This window comes from Acipenser ruthenus, chromosome 14 (assembly GCF_902713425.1).
Source record: "Acipenser ruthenus chromosome 14, fAciRut3.2 maternal haplotype, whole genome shotgun sequence".
Taxonomy (NCBI): Eukaryota; Metazoa; Chordata; class Actinopteri; order Acipenseriformes; family Acipenseridae; genus Acipenser; species Acipenser ruthenus.
This window is the reverse complement of record NC_081202.1, coordinates 6,133,737-6,151,930: the sequence shown is the minus strand read 5'-3', so window position 1 is coordinate 6,151,930 and position 18,194 is coordinate 6,133,737. Positions and strand designations below refer to the sequence as shown.

Below are 18,194 nucleotides of genomic sequence, written 5' to 3'. Positions count from 1 at the left end.
TTCTAAAATGTCTTATACTGTAAACTGTTATACACTGCACCATGAATTGGCATTCTACAGTTAACCATAAGTATGATTTGTACAGGACTAAAAATTTGGTTTCCTCAGACTTGGTCAAAAGCAGAGGACGTCTATAACCTCTCAGACGTGGATTCGTTTTCATCAAGAAAAGCCAGTAAATTGAAAATGAAATGCAATGTTTTGGCCAGAGAAGGCGCTTTTGTGTATGATTTGTAAACAGTGAACCGTGTACATTTCGTTGTACCTTCTTTTCCAAAGGCTAGAATAACCATTTTGTCCATTGAGTGTATTTCCATGCATACCTTCAAATGCACTGTTCAAAGCATCCATTTATTAAGAGTCTGCAATTATGTTTAGTATTTTCGCCCGATTGCCAATTTGGTTATGCCTAATCGTTGCGTTTTACTGAACTGTAGAATCTCAGTACCGGTCGTACCAATTTTAATATTATATTATGGTTTATTGTAAAGGCTGGTGTTGCTTTGAGGCGAACACCACGGAAATGCTTCTATCAATTCTAACATAACACTGACATGGTCGATTTGCACAGGAGTAAAAAGTTTTACAGAAGGTCTCGATGTCCTGTAAGAAAATCGAGGACCTCTGAGAAAAGTATCTGGGATAAAAAGAAATGGATGGTTTGCATGGAACTAAATTTCACTGATGTCAGTAAAAATTCCGAAACCATCTGTTTATATGGTGATTTTTAGTCCCATGCGAATCGGGCTATAGTCTTACCATAGGTAATCCCTGTACTAAAACAGCAGGCTAGTTTGTGAAGTTGTGTACTTGTGAACTTTGTCATGCCGCCCTTCATATAGTGTTCATTCAACACACTTGATTACCAGGATGTAGTTTTTTTACCCTTTCAACTTTCAGGTCCCGGATGGTCCAGTCTGGATGAACATCTTCAGTTAGTTTCGTGATCACAATATCTCCAAATACAGTCACTGGCTTGTTGTCTTCAGGCCAATACTGATGACATCTGATCTGAAATACGAAGCAATGAAGACTTCACAAAACATGACACCATGCATGTCTTATGTTATTTCATTAATTGTTTATAACTTACCCTGCCTTTCTCGAAACATTGCGTCAGCATGGCTATCGTTCTGGTTCTCGTCTCCCAGATCATCCTCCAAAAATCAGCCACGGTGCCTGGCAACGGACCTTGAGTGGCAATAAACTCGTTTGGACAAAGATAGCCCTATGATAGAGACAAGTGACCAGCAAACAGTATAAAATGCATTCCTGATTGGCAGTGGTGCAAGTAAATTGACACAATCAGATTTGTTTATGTAATTAAAGGCCCCTTAAAAGGACCTTTCATAGGAAATGTTTTGTTACTTTCTGTTTGCTTGGACAACATCCAACATCCAGAATATCTGGAAAATGTTTAGTAATATCTCATAACAATAATAGAAAGTATGCAACATGTAACTAATCCCACATACATTTGTTAATAATATTTACTGTATTAAATACTAGCTGGTGATTTATTTGTAGTAATGAATAGCTCTTTAATTAACTGCCTTGTACATTACTTAAATGATATTTTGAACACTTTGATCACCCTTTCCTCTATAATGACTACAGATTCAGTTACATTAAGTTATAAATACACATGACAATACCCAGAGTGATGGTTGTGGAGATGACATAACTGAAATGGAAAAACCCACACCGATGTCACAAGATGTCTCTGGTGGAACATTCCAATCTATAATCGTCACACCCTTCAAGGCAAGTAACTTTACTTTGAAGTCACAGGTTTAACAAGACATTTTCACCCGCCACGTACGCTTTATACCAGTGACCAACTGCAAATAGTAGTTTGTTGTGAGGAAAAATGTTGGAAAACAGTGGATTTTATTTTTAAAATGCGAGCTAGCCTTGGGCAGTTTAAGGGTCCTCAAGGCTTGTCTTGTCTGAAGGTCGCTTTGAGGACATTTACTGTGGTCTCTGCCTTGGCCTTGGGTAGCTGGCCTTTTACTACATTTTAGTTACGGATGGGTATAGGGCAGCAGTGTGGAGTAGTGGTTAGGGCTCTGGACTCTTGACCGGAGGGTCGTGGGTTCAATCCCCAGTGGGGGACACTGCTGTTGTACCCTTGAGCAAGGTACTTTACCTAGATTGCTCCAGTAAAAACCCAACTGTATAAATGGGTAATTGTATGTAAAATAATGTAATGTCTGTATAATGTGAAATAATGTATAATGTGATATCTTGTAACAATTGTAAGTCGCCCTGGATAAGGGCGTCTGCTAAGAAATAAATAATAATAATAATACATTTTCTGTACTGCAGTACAGTGTGCAAGTCATTAGGAGATGCAGTGTATGTGTGGCAGGAATCATTGCTCATTGTACTCAGAGGATGAGACTGCTGTTCAGGCAGGTTTTAATTCTCAATGAACCGCCACAATCTAAATAATTTTACCAGATTGTTTTCTTTTCTCAAGTATAGTACATCTGCCCAGAATAACTTTTAACAGCTTACTAGCTGTTATTAAATGTAGGCCCTTTTTACCAATATAGTCATGTCTTTTTACCAGGCACAATTATAAACCTGTTAATACTGTCAAAGCAACAACTTTTGTATGTAAATCCAGTTTGTTTGAGGGCAAACACTCATTAACGAAGAACTATGCAACTCATAGTCATAATTCACTGTATACATGGTGCAGTGTATAACAATTCTTCTGGAACCTGTATCAGTTTTTGTGTATCATTCATGTTGTGTTTGAAACATCATTTGTTTACACTGGTTTGACAAAGTGTATTTATTTTAGCCACATATCCATATCGTTTTATGATGACTGTGTCTTTTTTATTATCTAGGTGTAACTGACACCTATTTTATGGTTCTTTTAGTGTTAAAGGGTGCTGTCAAACTGCAAGCATATTTGATATTGCTTTGATAAATACAACGCTGTAATTTGAGAGCTTAAAATCGAACCGATAAGCAGTTATTTTGTCTAGCAGATCCTTATTCTCAATGTAGAGGGAACTGCGGACAGACAACGCAGAAAATAAATCTCTTTACCTCTCTCGGTAATCAGAAACAGTTGTGTACTTACTGACATGTAACTGGCATTGATGTAATCTGATCCAGGCACACCGGCTTCAGAGATCAGCTTTACTCTGTTGTTGTTATCTGCAATATATATATAAAGATATGTTATATTGCCTACTGGAAATAATTGTAAATTAAATACATAATCCTAGTCATGCATTTTAATATGCAGGATACTGTATGTTAACCGCTATCCTTACATGTTATTTGTATGTTGATGCACAGAATATACAAACTGATAAAAACAACTGTTTTAGGAGGTTTTATTTTTTAGATGATATTTTAAAAAGTGTGGATTTGTATTCCCTCAATTTTAAACTGCTATTTAAAAGCTAAAAATGTTTTCAAAACTATACACTTCTTGAACTATTCCACCTGGCAATGACATTAAAAACACATTCAATATACATGCAGTATCGTATTTCTCCTATATTCTGTGTTCTATTTATTAAAGCATAAATGTGAAACAACACTGCAGTTTAATCCTAGTGACAAGGAATGTGTCCTTGGGTAGGCTTAAGAGGCAAGAAGGAGGAAAAATTTAATTGTTTATGTAAGGTATTATAGCTAGTAACTTGAATGTAGGTCTGTCACACGGCTGGCTGAGTGATTACGTCAGACCCAGGAAAGGAAACACACACAGGACGGTGAAATGATGAAGGCACTTGCTTGCGCCGGTTTATTGTAAATAAAAAGGTTGTACAAAACAGAAAACACAGACTGAACAAACAAAACGGCGCACTGGCCAAAGTAAATAGACCAACAAAACGGATTAACACTAAACAAACAGTGGACGGACAGACAAACAAACACGGTGAGTCTAAACAGTCATTATTATTATTCTTTTTATTATCGTTTATTTTACCTCCTCTCCACACCCGGTCTTCACTCACCGAACACACAACACCGAGTGAGTGAAAAGTGCACCTATATATACTGTTGTGCCGGGATTCAATTACTAATTAATTATTCACTTGAATCCCAGCACGTGAATTAATTATGTGCAACCTCGTGCTCACATATTAAATACTTTAAATGCACGTGAAGTGAAGTGCAATCCTGTGACTAAATATAATTATACATTTTAAATAACTTGTGCTGCACACACCCATTTATATCCCGTGCAGCCATCTCTATACACCAACATTAACACACCACACGCAACATACAATACAGAAATGCACACAGGGGCGTGGCCACATTGCCACATATACCCCCCCTTGTGTGCAGCACACATGGCCTCAACGGCCACCTCCCCCCTTAAAAGCCCAAAAGTCCAGCACAAAGTTTTGGGCCAGAACCGGAGGCTTCAAGGGGCCCACAGGTCGTAAGGCTGTCAGCGGGGTGGCATACTCCTGCCACTCTTCTGCTGCTGGTGGCAATACCGGCAGCTTCGCAGCTGACAGCGGAAATGCTGTCAGCAGAGACATTAATAGTTCCCAGTCTGGCTCCTCCAGCCGGGGTAGCCCTGGCAGCGGAAAGGCTGCTTGGGGGGTGGTCTCCTGACCTCCCCCCTTCTTCGTAGCTGGCAGCTCCCTCTTCCGGGGCTACGGCCACAGTGTCTCCTGCAGCACAAGTGCTGCAGTGGGAGCAGGTCTCCTGACCTCCCCCACGATCTCTGGCAGCGAAACTGCTGCTGGGGTTGGTGGTCTCCGGACCTCCTCCCCCTTCTTCAAAGCCAGCAGCCCCCCTTGGTGGGGATCCGGCCACAGTACTTCGAGCAGCGAAAGTGCTGCAGTGGGAGCAGGTCTCCTGACCTCCCCCACGATCTCCGGCAGCGAAACTGCTGCTGGGGTTGGTGGTCTCCGGACCTCCTCCCCCTTCTTCGTGGCCGGCAGCTCCACTTGGTGGGGTTCCGGCCACAGTACTTCCTGCTGTGATGGGGAGCAATAGGCAGCCCCAGGTGATGCGGAGCAACAGGCAGCCTCAGGCGATGCGGAGCACCAGGCAGCCCCAGGTGATGCGGAGCACCAGGCAGCCTCAGGCGATGCGGAGCACCAGGCAGCCCCAGGTGATGCGGAGCACCAGGCAGCCCCAGGCGATGCGGAGCAGGCATCCTTGGGCGATGCGAGGCAGGCATCCTTGGGCGAAGCGAGGCAGGCATCCTTGGGCGGTGCGAGGCAGGCATCCTTGGGCGCTGCGAAACTCAGCTGCAGCTCCTCTGGTGGTGGAAGTGGGAGCGGCAAGCAGTCTTCCCACAGCGGTGAAGGCGGAACCAGCAGGTATTCACTCTCTGCTGGTGGAGGTGGGAGGGGCAAGCAGTCCTCCCACAACAGTGAAGGCGGAACCAGCAGGTATTCACCCTCTGATGGTGGAGGTGGGAGGGGTAAGCAGTCCTCCCATGACGGTGGAGGTGGAACCAGCAGGTCTGGGCGCTAGTTCCTCCTCTTCATACTGCGTGGGGCATATGGCTAACATTTGCCCATAAGCCCCACAGCCAGGGCATAACTCTGCCACAAGGTTCTTTAAAAAAACCTCCCAGCCATCATCCCCGACCTCCTCCTGCTGTTGCTGCGGTTGCTGCTGCAGCTTTCCTTTCCTCCTTCTCTTCCTACTCTTTCTCTCTACCTTCCTCTCCTGGGCCGGTTCCTCCTCCTCCTCACTTTGGAAGGGGCAGATCGCCACAGTGTGTCCATAGACCCCACAGGCAAGGCACCAGCCTTGGTCCTCGAGGCCCCCGAGGAGATCCTCCAGGTCCTGGCAGCTGTCTCTCCAGCCTTCCATTTCCTCTTTTTTTCCCCCCCAAAACAATATTTGTAATCCTCTTTTTTTCCCAAAAGGACACCTCAACAAAAAAAAATGCACTTTCCCTGGTCTGACACTAGGGGCCGCTGTCATCCCACTCTAACACCATATGTCACACAGCTGGCTGAGTGATTATATCAGACCCAGGAAAGGAAACACACACAGGATGGTGAAATGATGAAGGCGCTTGCTTGCGCCGGTTTATTGTAAATAAAAAGGTTGTACAAAACGGCATGTTGGCCAAAGTAAATAGACAAACAAAACGGATTAACACTAAACAAACAGTGGACGGACAGACACACAAACACGGTGAGTCTAAACAGTCATTATTATAATTATTTTTATTATCGTTTATTTTACCACCTCGCCACACCCGTTCTCCACTTACCGAACACACAACCCCGAGTGAGTGAAACGTGCACCTATATATACTGTTCTGCCGGGATTCAATTACTAATTAATTAAGAACATAAGAACATAAGAAAGTTTACAAACGAGAGGAGGCCATTCAGCCCATCTTGCTCGTTTGGTTGTTAGTAGCTTATTGATCCCAGAATCTCATCAAGCAGCGTCTTGAAGGATCCCAGGGTGTCAGCTTCAACAACATTACTGGGGAGTTGGTTCCAGACCCTCACAATTCTCTGTGTAAAAAAGTGCCTCCTATTTTCTGTTTTGAATGCCCCTTTATCTAATCTCCATTTATGACCCCTGGTCCTTTTTTCTTTTTTCAAGTCAAAGTCGTCCCCCGGGTTGACACTGTCTATACCTTTTAGGATTTTGAATGTTTGAATCAGATCGCCGCGTAGTCTTCTTTGTTCAAGACTGAATAGATTCAATAGATTGAATAGCTTACTGGTCTGTAGTTACCTGGTTCGGTTTTGTCTCCCTTTTTGTGGATCGGTATTACGTTTGCTATTTTCCAGTCTGTCGGTACAACCCCTGTGTCAAGAGACTGTTGCATGTTCTTGGTTAGCGGTTTGTAAATAACTTTCATTTCTTTGAGTACTATTGGGAGGATCTCATCTGGCCCAGGGGATTTGTTTATTTTAAGATTTCCTAGTCCCTTTAACACTTCTGCCTCTGTTATGCTAAAGTTATTTAAAACTTGATAGGAACAGGTCGACATGTGGGGCATGTTGTCCGTGTCCTCCTTTGTAAAAACCTATGAAAAGTAATCATTTAATATATTTGCTATTTTTTTTCTTCATCTATGATTTTGCCATTTGTGTCTCTTAGACATTTAACCTCCTCTTTGAATGTTCTCTTGCTGTTATAATATTGGAAAAACATTTTGGAATTGGTTTTAGCCCCCTTAGCAATATTGATTTCTATCTCTCTTTTGGCCTTTCTAACTTCCTTTTTGACTTGTGTTTGCAGTTCCAAGTACTCTTTCTGTATGCTTTGTTTTTGGTCCCTTTTAAACGCTCTGTAAAGTGCCTTTTTTTGCTGAATATTTTTTTTAATTGATCTATTAAACCATTTTGGCCATTTTGTTTTAGATTTAGATTTGTCTACTTTTGGGATGTAATTGTTTTGTGCCTCTAGTACTACTTTTTCAAAAAACAGCCATCCTTTTTCTGTGGATGTTTTCTCTATTTTACTCCAATCTACTTCTATTAGTCTCTGTTTCATACCTTCATAGTTTGCTTTTCTAAAATTGTAAACCTTAGCTTTAGTCATTACTTTGGGGGTTTTAAAAAATATTTCAAATGAGACCATGTTGTGGTCTGAGTTTGCCAATGGCTCTCTGACCTCTGTTTTAGTTATTCTGTCTTCATTATTTGAAAAAACTAAGTCAAGGCATGCCTCCCCTCTAGTCGGTGCCTTGACAAATTGCGTTAGGAAGCAGTCATTTGTCATTTCCACCATTGCAATTTCGTCCGTCGTGCCTCCCATTGGGTTTTCCCTTTTTATAGAGGGGAAGTTGAAATCCCCCATTAGTATGGCTTCTCCTTTTCTACACGCATTTCGAATGTCATTGTACAACAGATTATTTTGCCCAGCGTCTGAATTTGGCGGTCTATAGCATGCTCCTATTATTATGCCCTTTGAATTTGTGTCCATTATTCTGACCCATATTGATTCTGCATTGTTTTCTTTGTCCTGATTTAACACCTGGGCTTCAAGGCTATTTCTTATGTATAGCGCTACCCCTCCGCCTCTTCTGTCCTGCCTGTCTTTCCTATACAGTGTGTACCCACTAATATTATATTTGTCTCCATCACTCTCAGACAACCAAGTTTCTGTAACACCTATCACATTGTAGTTACTTGTTAGTGCAGTAGCTTCAAGTTCTAACATTTTGTTTCTGAGACTTCTAGCATTAAGATATACATTTAATAGTGGTCTTACCTGAGTTGTTGCCCTTGTTTTGCCCTTCTGTTTTTTTGTTTTCTCCCCCCTTCCTTTCTAGTTTAAATGCTTCTGGACCGCCTGAAGGATCCTTTCTCCGAGTAGATTGGTTCCCTTTCTGTTTAAGTGCAGTCCGTCCCACCTGTATAGATAGTCCTTGTTGTAGAAAGTGCTCCAATGTTCAAGAAAGGTGAAGCCTTCCTGTGTGCACCACGATTTCAGCCATGCATTTTGATTTTGTATTTCCAGCTGTCCATATGGTCCTTTGCAAGGCGCTGGCAGTGTCCCAGAAAATACCACAGTTTTGGTCTTGTCTTTTAATTTCCTTCCTAGCTCTCTGAATTTGTTTTGCAGGGATCTTGGCCTGTCTCTACCAATGTTGTTTGTACCAATGTGGATGACTACTACCGGGTCATCTCCTGTTCGTTCTAGGAGCCTGTCCACATTCTCAGTGATGTGCTTGACTGAGGCACCTGGAAGGCAGCACACTGTTGTAGTAAGGGGGTCCAAACTGCGAACTGAACTTGCTGTGTTTCTCAGTATGGAGTCCCTAACAATCATGACCTCCCTTTTTGCTGCCTGGTCAGCACTGTTTTAGGGTCTTGGGTGTTGTTTCTTTCATTCTCTTGATGTTGGTTTTGGTCATCTAAATGTTGAAGTGGCTCAAATGTGTTGGATGTCTGGATTTCTGTTGGTTGTGTTTGACGAAGTTTCTTTTTTTCCCTTCTTCTGCCTATCTGAACCCAGCTGTTTTGACTCTCTTCCATCTCCCTGGTGGCTTTCAGTCTGCTAGGGGTGCAGACTTCCATGAATTGTGGGTGTGTCAGCTCCTCAAGCTCCTGTTGCTGTCTCATTTCCTCCAGCTCCTTTTCTAGCAGGCTTAATCGCTGAAGCAAGTCCTGGATCGTGCGGCACTTTACACAAACTTGGTTGAGCTCTGCTGGGTTTTCTCGGATTTCCCACATCATGCAGTTGTCACAGATTACTGGCTTGACCATTTTCTTTTTGTTTTTTGTTTAGTGTAGCTTCTGCAACTGTCAACCTGCTTTCAAACTGCTTCTAACTGCGTTGTACTTGTCCACGACTGTACTTCTCCTACGATGTCGCTTCCACACGCTGTCGCTGGGAAGTCTGCCTGCTTTTTATTCACTTGAATCCCAGCACGTGAATTAATTATGTGCAACCTCGTGCTCACATATTAAATACTTTAAATGCACGTGAAGTGAAGTGCAATCCCGTGCCTAAATACAATTATACATTTTAAATAACTCGTGCTGCACACACCCATTTATATCCCGTGCAGCCATCTCTATACACCAACATTAACACACCACACGCAACATACAATACAGAAATGCACACAGGGGCGAGGCACATTGCCTCAAGGTCAATTAACATGAGAGCCATTGGTTCCTCCAACCTACAGTAGGACATGTTTCTGAAACAAGGACCTATGGATTAACAGAAGCAGCTGTTCCAAAAAGTTAATATCACAGAATGCAGCTACATTACCAAAGGAATGCCATGCACCCCTGGTCTCCTATCACAACTAATGCCTAAAATAATAAAGGCATTTATTTCCTTATTAACTGAGAAATGAAGCACTGGTGACTAGAGGGACAGGGTTCTCCCTCCTCAGATAAGATCTAAGTATTGGCTCAAAACTCTCCCTTGCAATCACTCTGATCTTCCATTGATCCCCAGCAGCACACTTTGCAAGTATAACGGAAAACGCTGAACCAAGCTCGAAGGGAACTTTAACACAGAAACAGACAGATTTTACACTGGGGAAAAAGGGGTGAAACAAACTTGTGAAAAGAATGTTAAAGAGGTCAATTTCTTGGTTTAAATTTCAAAGCTAAAAAAGGGAAAAAAAACATTTAGTTTATAGTTTCTTGCACATGCATGCCACTGAAGTTCAAAGTAACTTTATGATGTTTAGATTGTGTATGACTGAACTTTTAAAATTACATGAAATTACATGCTTAGTTGTACATGCAACTTGCTTAGTAGTACATTTATTCATACTGTGGCTAATGATAGTGTTAATATTTGCCAGCACATTAATTAGTACAGGAGAAAAAATGTCTATCTTTAAGCTTTCTTTTTTTAGCTCATGCACAGCTATACATACACGGCTTGATATTGGTGAAACGATTCTTGGATCGGTTCCAAGGGAGGTCGGCATCTGATGTTGCAAGGTCCTGAAGGAGTTTTGGAAGTTCCTGAAACAGATGCAAGTAAGCGAGTGTTTACTAGTAGTGAGAAGAGCCACTACTGTGTAGCAGTACATTTTACAAATGCAGCAAAAGACAATGACCCCCCCCCCCCCATCCACCCCATTCATCTCCAATCCAATATACTGTAATGTCTTTCTGAAACTGCAGTGGTGAGCAGAAATAGTCAGAGGATGACTTTAAATTAAGTCAGTGCATTATCACTTGTGTTTTCAGCTGGGTTTGCAGACATGGCATTGGAACTTGACCCTTGTACTGAAAAAGAAGATCTACGTTTTCTTTTTTTTCTGCTCCCTAATTTTCTACTGATGGATTTTATGCTTATAGAAAAGGTGATGGATTGATGGCATGATTAACCGGTGCCCTGTATTTATCCACTGATCAGGTATGACGCAGGCAGCTGCAGAGTCAATCCCACCTAACTAACCCCCCTGACCATGCACATGACCCTTGACCCGAAGGGACCACCCTCTCTTGCACTGAAGGTGAGAGGGTAATCCGGTTTCCATGCTCATTCAATCCTGGGCCTCTTAAGAACCGACACCTACTTATGCAAAATGTGAGCTGTCCACGAGGGACTCACCTGAGATTCTCTCACTGAGCTCAGGATTGTAACTGGTGTGTCTACAGAGCTATAAGGTTATGCCAGGCTTCTACTATTACATCAATTTTTATTAAATACACCAATAAGCAGTGTTTTTCCTTTAAAATTGTATAAACCACACACACAGACATCCCAAATGTGGAAGTCTTTGAGGGACCTGTTTCTATCCAGGTGTCTCAAGGTCAGGTCGTGAGTCAGTCGGTGGTTGACCCACCGTCTGAGCCTAGGATCTCCTGGCTTTGTCTTTTACTTCAACAATTGAGACACATCCACCCAAATCTTTCCGTGCTCCAACATATCTTAAAATGCTTGGCAATACCATTCATCTGCTGTTACTTTAGCTGCTGCCCCCTTAGATACTGTTACATATGATTCTGTTTTTTTTGTATACACTACAAAGGCCTCCTCTATACTGAAGAAAAAACAATGGGTAGTTCAAAATTGAAATTCTGGGGTCCAAAAGAAACTAACTGGAGATTGATGAATTGGGTATTTCCATGGGTATAATGGACTATAGACTATCATGTGTAATTAGTTATGACAGCTTTGTAATGTTTAAAACAACACGCATGCAGTTAGTTGAGGGGTATCAATAATACGATAGCTATAAAGCTGAAGTTGGTAAAGCACACTGCAACAGCCTTAAAGAAGATTAATTTGCAAGTCTTTTGATACATTATACACATTAAATATACACTCATTCTCACTACAACCAAGCAAGCGTAAAAGAGTTTATATTCTTCTATGACTATTTATTCTTCCAACTCAATATTCATATAAATCACAGATTGGCTTTTGAGCATTAAATCTATTAAAAATTCCTATAAATACTGCCCTACTCAATACATTATAAAGTGATTTCAATAAGGGAGTGAAAAGGAAAAGGCAAACCTGAGCACAACTCATTAATTTAGCCCTCTTGGAATTAATGTTAAAGCACCTTTAAAAAATAATACATTACTTGCATTTAAGTACACTTATTACTTTAAAATCCATTTTTGCTCAGAGCGTGAAACAGGAATTAAAACCAGTAAAAAGGTTACAGCAGACATGGAACAAAGGTACTGTAAAAGCAAATCCAGATAGATTTGGCTTTCAATACTAATCATTTTGTATCTCATTAGGGAGCAAAACTGTAATTTGCTGGGGCTTTGATTAAGGTGGCTTTGTATAGCATGTTATTCAGTTAAGGTAGGTCAGCAGTTTGTAACAGGGAAATGTTCAAACGAAAATATATATATATATATTACAGTCCAAAGTTAAAACGGTATCTTAATCATTGCACAATGTGTTGTGAAATCCGAATAGGGTTCTCTGATACCTTAGGGAGGTCTATGGATCACCTTTTACTGTCACCCCTGTGAATTATTCCGATCGGGTTGCAGCATGAAGTATGAAGTGAAGAGCCAAAAAATCAGTGTAACTTTACTATACAAACACTCAGCCTGGTAATTGGGTACTGATGACCAATGCCAGCGTTCTCGGTGGTCTCACATGGACAAAGAGGACATGACATGTGACACGTGGAGTGACCAGTGACCAGTGTGTTGTGACAACTGCTGGTTACATACCGAGAATTCCTCCTGAAACTTTACGTTGTCGTTAGCACAGAGATCTTCAACGTGCTGCAGAAAAGATTTCTTGTTTACAGGTCTAAAAGAAAATAAAGAAAACATTGCATGAACTGTTTAACAATCCATTCAACTCCACACGGTACATTTAAAAATATATATATCTGACATTCTTTGAATTCGTATCGATTAAACAAGGTATGTTAAAAAAATATATAATAATATAAAAAATATACTCTGGGAATGCAGCCTTAGATCAGCAGAGATTTTTATTTATGTTTAAATCTTTCAATAAACTTTATTTCCAGACATCACAAAAGATCATTCAATAGGTAAACATTGGCGATCGCACCTAAGATTTTAACCTTTGGAAACAACAGAATAATCTCAACAGGGATAAAATGCTTATTTGAAAATAAAACAATTACAAGGGAGATACTCTTTAAAAGGCCAGTCAAAATGCTACGTTTTTTAAGCAATGACACATACTGGAAGGCAGGATGGTCATGCCTTTGTCTATTGGGAAGTTTTCCATTGTTTAACGAGGAAAGTGGAACAAGAAAAATCTAGGAGTGACTTCACTGTTTAATTATGACATGCTTCCTGCACCCCGAGGAGTTTAAGCATCCCTGTATTACTTCCCAAGCTAAAACACAGCCGTGCCGGCTTCACCCCAGAGGCAGAAAGCTGTTCTCCAGTTACTGTGCCATTGGTCACACTGTTATGATTTATTCTCAGTCTGGCTGCTGCTCTTAGGAAACTGACCACAAAGACTGTCACACTTTCAAACGAAAACAACAAAACAGAACAAAACAAAACCACACAAAGAATTCTTCAACCTACTTACTTGAGTGACTTTCTATAACTCAGAAGCCTGTAATAGAGATTTCACAAAAAAAAAAAAAACATGAAAGAAAATAACATTGCAAAAATGTGAAACTAGTATCTAGGGACATTTTTTATTTAGCAGTATTGAAACCAGATGTATATTTTTTGAAATATAAGAACAAACAAAAAGTAAATCTAAAAATGTTAATATGAAAATGTAGTATTGTACTTAAGTTTATCTTCTTTTTATATATACTTACAAGGCATCTGTAACTTGTAACTAAGTTACTATATATATATATATATATATATATATATATATATATATCTATATATCTCTCTCTATATATCTCTCTCTCTCTCTCTATATATATATATATATATATATATATATATACACACACACACACACACACACACACACAATTAGTTACAGATGCCTTGTAAGTGGCATAACTCATACAGGGGGAATTATAAAATCACTTGGACACTTGCTGCTGTGGAAAAAACATTCCTTACCGAATTGAAAGACACCAGTAATAGAGATTGTATGTATCATTGTGAGAATGTGCTATTTGCATAATGATTTTGTTTATGGGGCCCTTCTCAAGCTGAATACTGGTTATACTAAGCATCTCATTCAATATTCCACTATGACCTGTCAAACTCCATAGCTGATAGGGACATTTTGCAAAAGTGGTCAAGTGACATTATAATAAACCTATATATAAGCTGCATGCTGTAACATACTATCTAACTGGGATTATTACTTTACTATACAACATGTACAACACATTGTGCAAACACAAACAGTAAGGAATGCATTCTTTTTTTTAGCTTGATTTGTCTTTATCCAGCCCATATTCTTGCTTAGATTGCTTGTAAGTACATAACTTAGCAATGCACTACAAAGCCACAGGAAACATGCATGTGCTTCTGCAGAATGCAAGCAAATTCAATTACTCTAAATAAATTAGCTTAATTAATTTATTTTTGCTCATCAGCTGAATAAATGCTTCGCATTGAGACCTTACCAGTCTTGCCTTACAAAGCTGCTTTTGAAATTCTGTAATAGGTCAGTTATATAAAGATTTATCACCTTCGATAGACACTGCTATGTAATATAGGGTGTCTGTGAATAATGTAATATGAGGATCGTGTATCACAGCCTTCCATTAGACCCAGCACTAAATAGAAATGTAAGTAGCTAAAGAAGCTTGTCTTCCTCTCTGTAGCCCTGGAAAAATCTAGTCAGCCTGTTGGGAGACTTGGTTTGATACTCTCCCAAAAGAAAAGGAGATAAACTAACCGTTGCATTAATTCCAGAATAGAATGGGAAACTACTGTCAAGAGAAAACCAACATTTTCCAGGCATTATTAATGTTATATTTAATATGCAGTGATAGTCAGTAAACTGTGTCACTTGCATGTCATGAGCATGCAGTGCAGTTGGCAGCATGCCTCAAAATTTAAATTTCAGCAACAAATATGCATCGCATTAAACAGATCAAAGGGATTACGATTTTGAAAGTTTGTACCCTAATCCCATAATTGCCTCCTTTAACATACATATCATTTACATTGCTCTATGCCTAATAGTAATAATATAATATAATTCGATTCTTGGTATCACAAAATGTGATTTAAATATACTGCAAATTAAGTTATTTTAAAAGGAATTCAAATTAATAATAATTTACTTATCAACACTAAGTCTACTGCTTATTTATTCCTGCTTTGGAAATTTGTTGAGCATGATGTTTTGAGCTAATAATGAAAAATAACAGTAATATTAATTTATCATGTACAGTAGTACATAAAACATACTGTATATTGGTATCTTCCAAACCACACTCTGAGATCACAGGATGCAGGGCTGCTGGTTATTCCAAGGTTCAACAAAAGCAACATGGGAGGCAGGGCTTTTTCTTGTAGAGCTCAAAAATTATGGAATGCTCTGCCTTCATTTGTCAGGGAAGCTGGGACCATTACAGTTTTCAAGTCAAGACAAAAATGCACTTTTATAAAATGGCTTTCTTATCTTAAAATGGCTGCTTTTGTATTATTATTATGGTATACTGTTATTTAAATCTGTTATTTAAATGGTCTGACTGTGGCAGTTGTATGTGTGACATGCTATACACATGTATTGTGGTTTGTTCTTTTATTTCTGCTATGTAATGTACCGTGCTTTGCAATACTTTTGTATAAAAAGCGCTATAAAAATGCAAAACGTAATAAAAAATAATAACAAACTTTGAGTAAGTCTTGTGTTTTGCCATAGTCAGTATTCAAAGTTTGTGATGTTCCATTTTTACATAAAGTTAAAATGAGACACATGACAAAAATGTTATATAGTAAAAATCCCTTTGCACTTAACAAAACACAAGCCAGAGGGAATTAAACCAGGATGGTAAGAGTAACACAGTAGGTCTGTAAGCAAATCCTGTCAATCCACTAAACCAGCACACAACTACATGGCAATCAGCTGAAAGGACTGCATCAGCCACTTACTGGATGACAAATATTTCCTTCCGTCTAAAGAAAAATGATGAATATCTGGAAATAAAAGATCCAGCAACAGGTTAGTATGCAAATGCTACCTTATTTAGAGAGAAAATTGCATAATCTTATGGTGAAACCCCAATATTATATATATATATATATATATATATATATATATATATTTTTTTTTTTTTTTTATTGTACAACATTTACTGAATAACCAAAAAAAATCTAAGATGTTACTCCACAAGCAGAATACTGGGAAAGGTAAAATGATCCTACAGCTCCTGAGTCACAGATGTTATCAATAGTTCTGTCCGTAATTACTCAGTCTACAGGACAAGATGTTACACAAGTTTGGCAAGGACCTCTGCAGCAAAAAACAAAATACCAAAACAGGAAGTGAAGTGGTTAAGATCTGTTAACAAGTTAAAGCATTTTTTTTCATTGCCCCAGTGTGTGTGTGTGTGTGTGTCTCATGCTGTTTAATGATAACAAACATGTACTAGCAATGGAGGCTGTCAGCAGACTGACCACCTCTATTATTAACACCAGACACTCTCCAAACACAGCAGGAGCACAGGTGGATACGCATGATGCCACACAGGTTGAAGCACACACAGGCACAGCAAGTGGCAGATGCTTCACAACATTGGTCCCTCACACTTTGGCGACAAATAATGGCAACCAACTGGTTCCCCAGACCTGTTCAGGCTTGTACAGGCATTGTCATTTTTTCCATGAAGCACACCGACACGAAAACAGCCAGGAAAAAACAAACTGCAGCGTCAATGGCTTTTTTTATAGCAGCAGGGCGCTGAAATCTTAGCACTAGGCACGGCATTCTGGGTCCCTTAACCCCAAATAAATGACAGGCCACATTTAAAGGTCATGTCTCCCAAAGGAGGTCTGTTTTGAAGGCACTGTGGTATGGGGGTATAATTAGCCATTTGGATTGGAGTTTTCAATGCTAAATATTAACAATAGAATACACACTTGTGCAGTAATTATCAAGCACCTAAGGCCAATAAACCTCAGTGAAAAGCTGCGATAGACAAAGTAAAGAGTGGCAATTAATTCACCTGCATCCAAAACCTTTTCACAGAAAATAGTAATCCGATTTTAAAAAACTGTTTATACTGTACTGTACATTTGACTGACATTGAAATTACATTTGTCAGGTAGTGGGGGCGAAAGTTATCAGACTTTTTTTAAATACTTGCCTTTAAAATAAAGATGTGTGTTCTTGGCAAATTATGCTGTGTAAGCAAAAGAATACCTAAGACCCATTTCTGATTGTTCAGCATTAGAAGATCCTACATGATTCTACTTGAAAACTATCTTTAGCAGATTTACAACACGCCTCATGCATAAAGTATGCTTGGTAGACTTAGCAGCATCACACAATGATGATCAGGGGACTACTGTTTTGTTTTTTTTAGCACTTTTCTACCTAGGTCTTTGCCAATACAGTATATGGGTTATTTAGTTAGTCAACAGGCTTTGATTGGAGAGCTTTCATATCCACAGAGGAGACAGGACCCTGGTTCATTATCTGAAGGGCAAACATGTCCAACAGCACTCCACCCCCTAACAGCATGCTGACTTATTGATAAAGCTACAGCACAGAGGGGAGAGCACCTCCTACTGGTTAATCAACACCACTTTCTGCAGCAAATGTGTTCCCTTGGAGGATCACCCAATCACACAACATACCAGGCCCAGCCTTGATTTTCAACTGCAGTGGGACCAGAAGCCAAGGTGGTATGACCACAGCCAAATTGAATTAAGATATGGAATCAATCTTTCCTAACTTACAAATCATATCTGTGTCAAGTCTTCAAGTGAATATGGGTAAGCCATTATGGACATATTTCTAATAATTAATTAGGTAAGCCGGGCTCTTTAAAATGGCGCACAATACTATTGACTGCATTGTGAAACCATAACCACAGGTCCTTTCCCTGGCCTAAGGTCAGGAAAACAGTACGCCTAGCAAGTCATACAGTACATGGGAAAGGAATTCCAGCAGTAGGTTCGGAAATGCATTTAAAACAGTAGAAATATACAATTTATAAAAAAATAAAAAGATTTAAAACATGATTAGTTTCGTTACGGCCTATTCACAATGCTTTAACTGAAGAGTTATTTAAAGAATATTTTTATGGATAACATTAAGATTCATATTTGTGAAACTGTTCTAGACTGTTGTTGAACAAGCAAATAACACTGTCTACAACAGTTGAATATCTAACT

General features: G+C 39.6%; 1 protein-coding gene across 1 annotated transcript in view; it reads right to left on the bottom strand.

The window, feature by feature from the left end:
- Nucleotides 1-18,194, bottom strand: part of ptprq (protein tyrosine phosphatase receptor type Q) — a 78,878-nt gene that overhangs the window by 4,099 nt on the left and 56,585 nt on the right. Inside the window, exons 44-50 of the mRNA XM_058985655.1 lie at nucleotides 15,948-15,992; nucleotides 13,453-13,479; nucleotides 12,606-12,687; nucleotides 10,328-10,418; nucleotides 3,101-3,177; nucleotides 1,094-1,228; nucleotides 886-1,011 (exon numbers count right to left, since the gene is read on the bottom strand). Of these exons, the coding sequence (XP_058841638.1) occupies nucleotides 886-1,011; nucleotides 1,094-1,228; nucleotides 3,101-3,177; nucleotides 10,328-10,418; nucleotides 12,606-12,687; nucleotides 13,453-13,479; nucleotides 15,948-15,992 (583 nt within the window). The remainder of the gene's footprint in view (nucleotides 1-885; nucleotides 1,012-1,093; nucleotides 1,229-3,100; nucleotides 3,178-10,327; nucleotides 10,419-12,605; nucleotides 12,688-13,452; nucleotides 13,480-15,947; nucleotides 15,993-18,194) is intronic.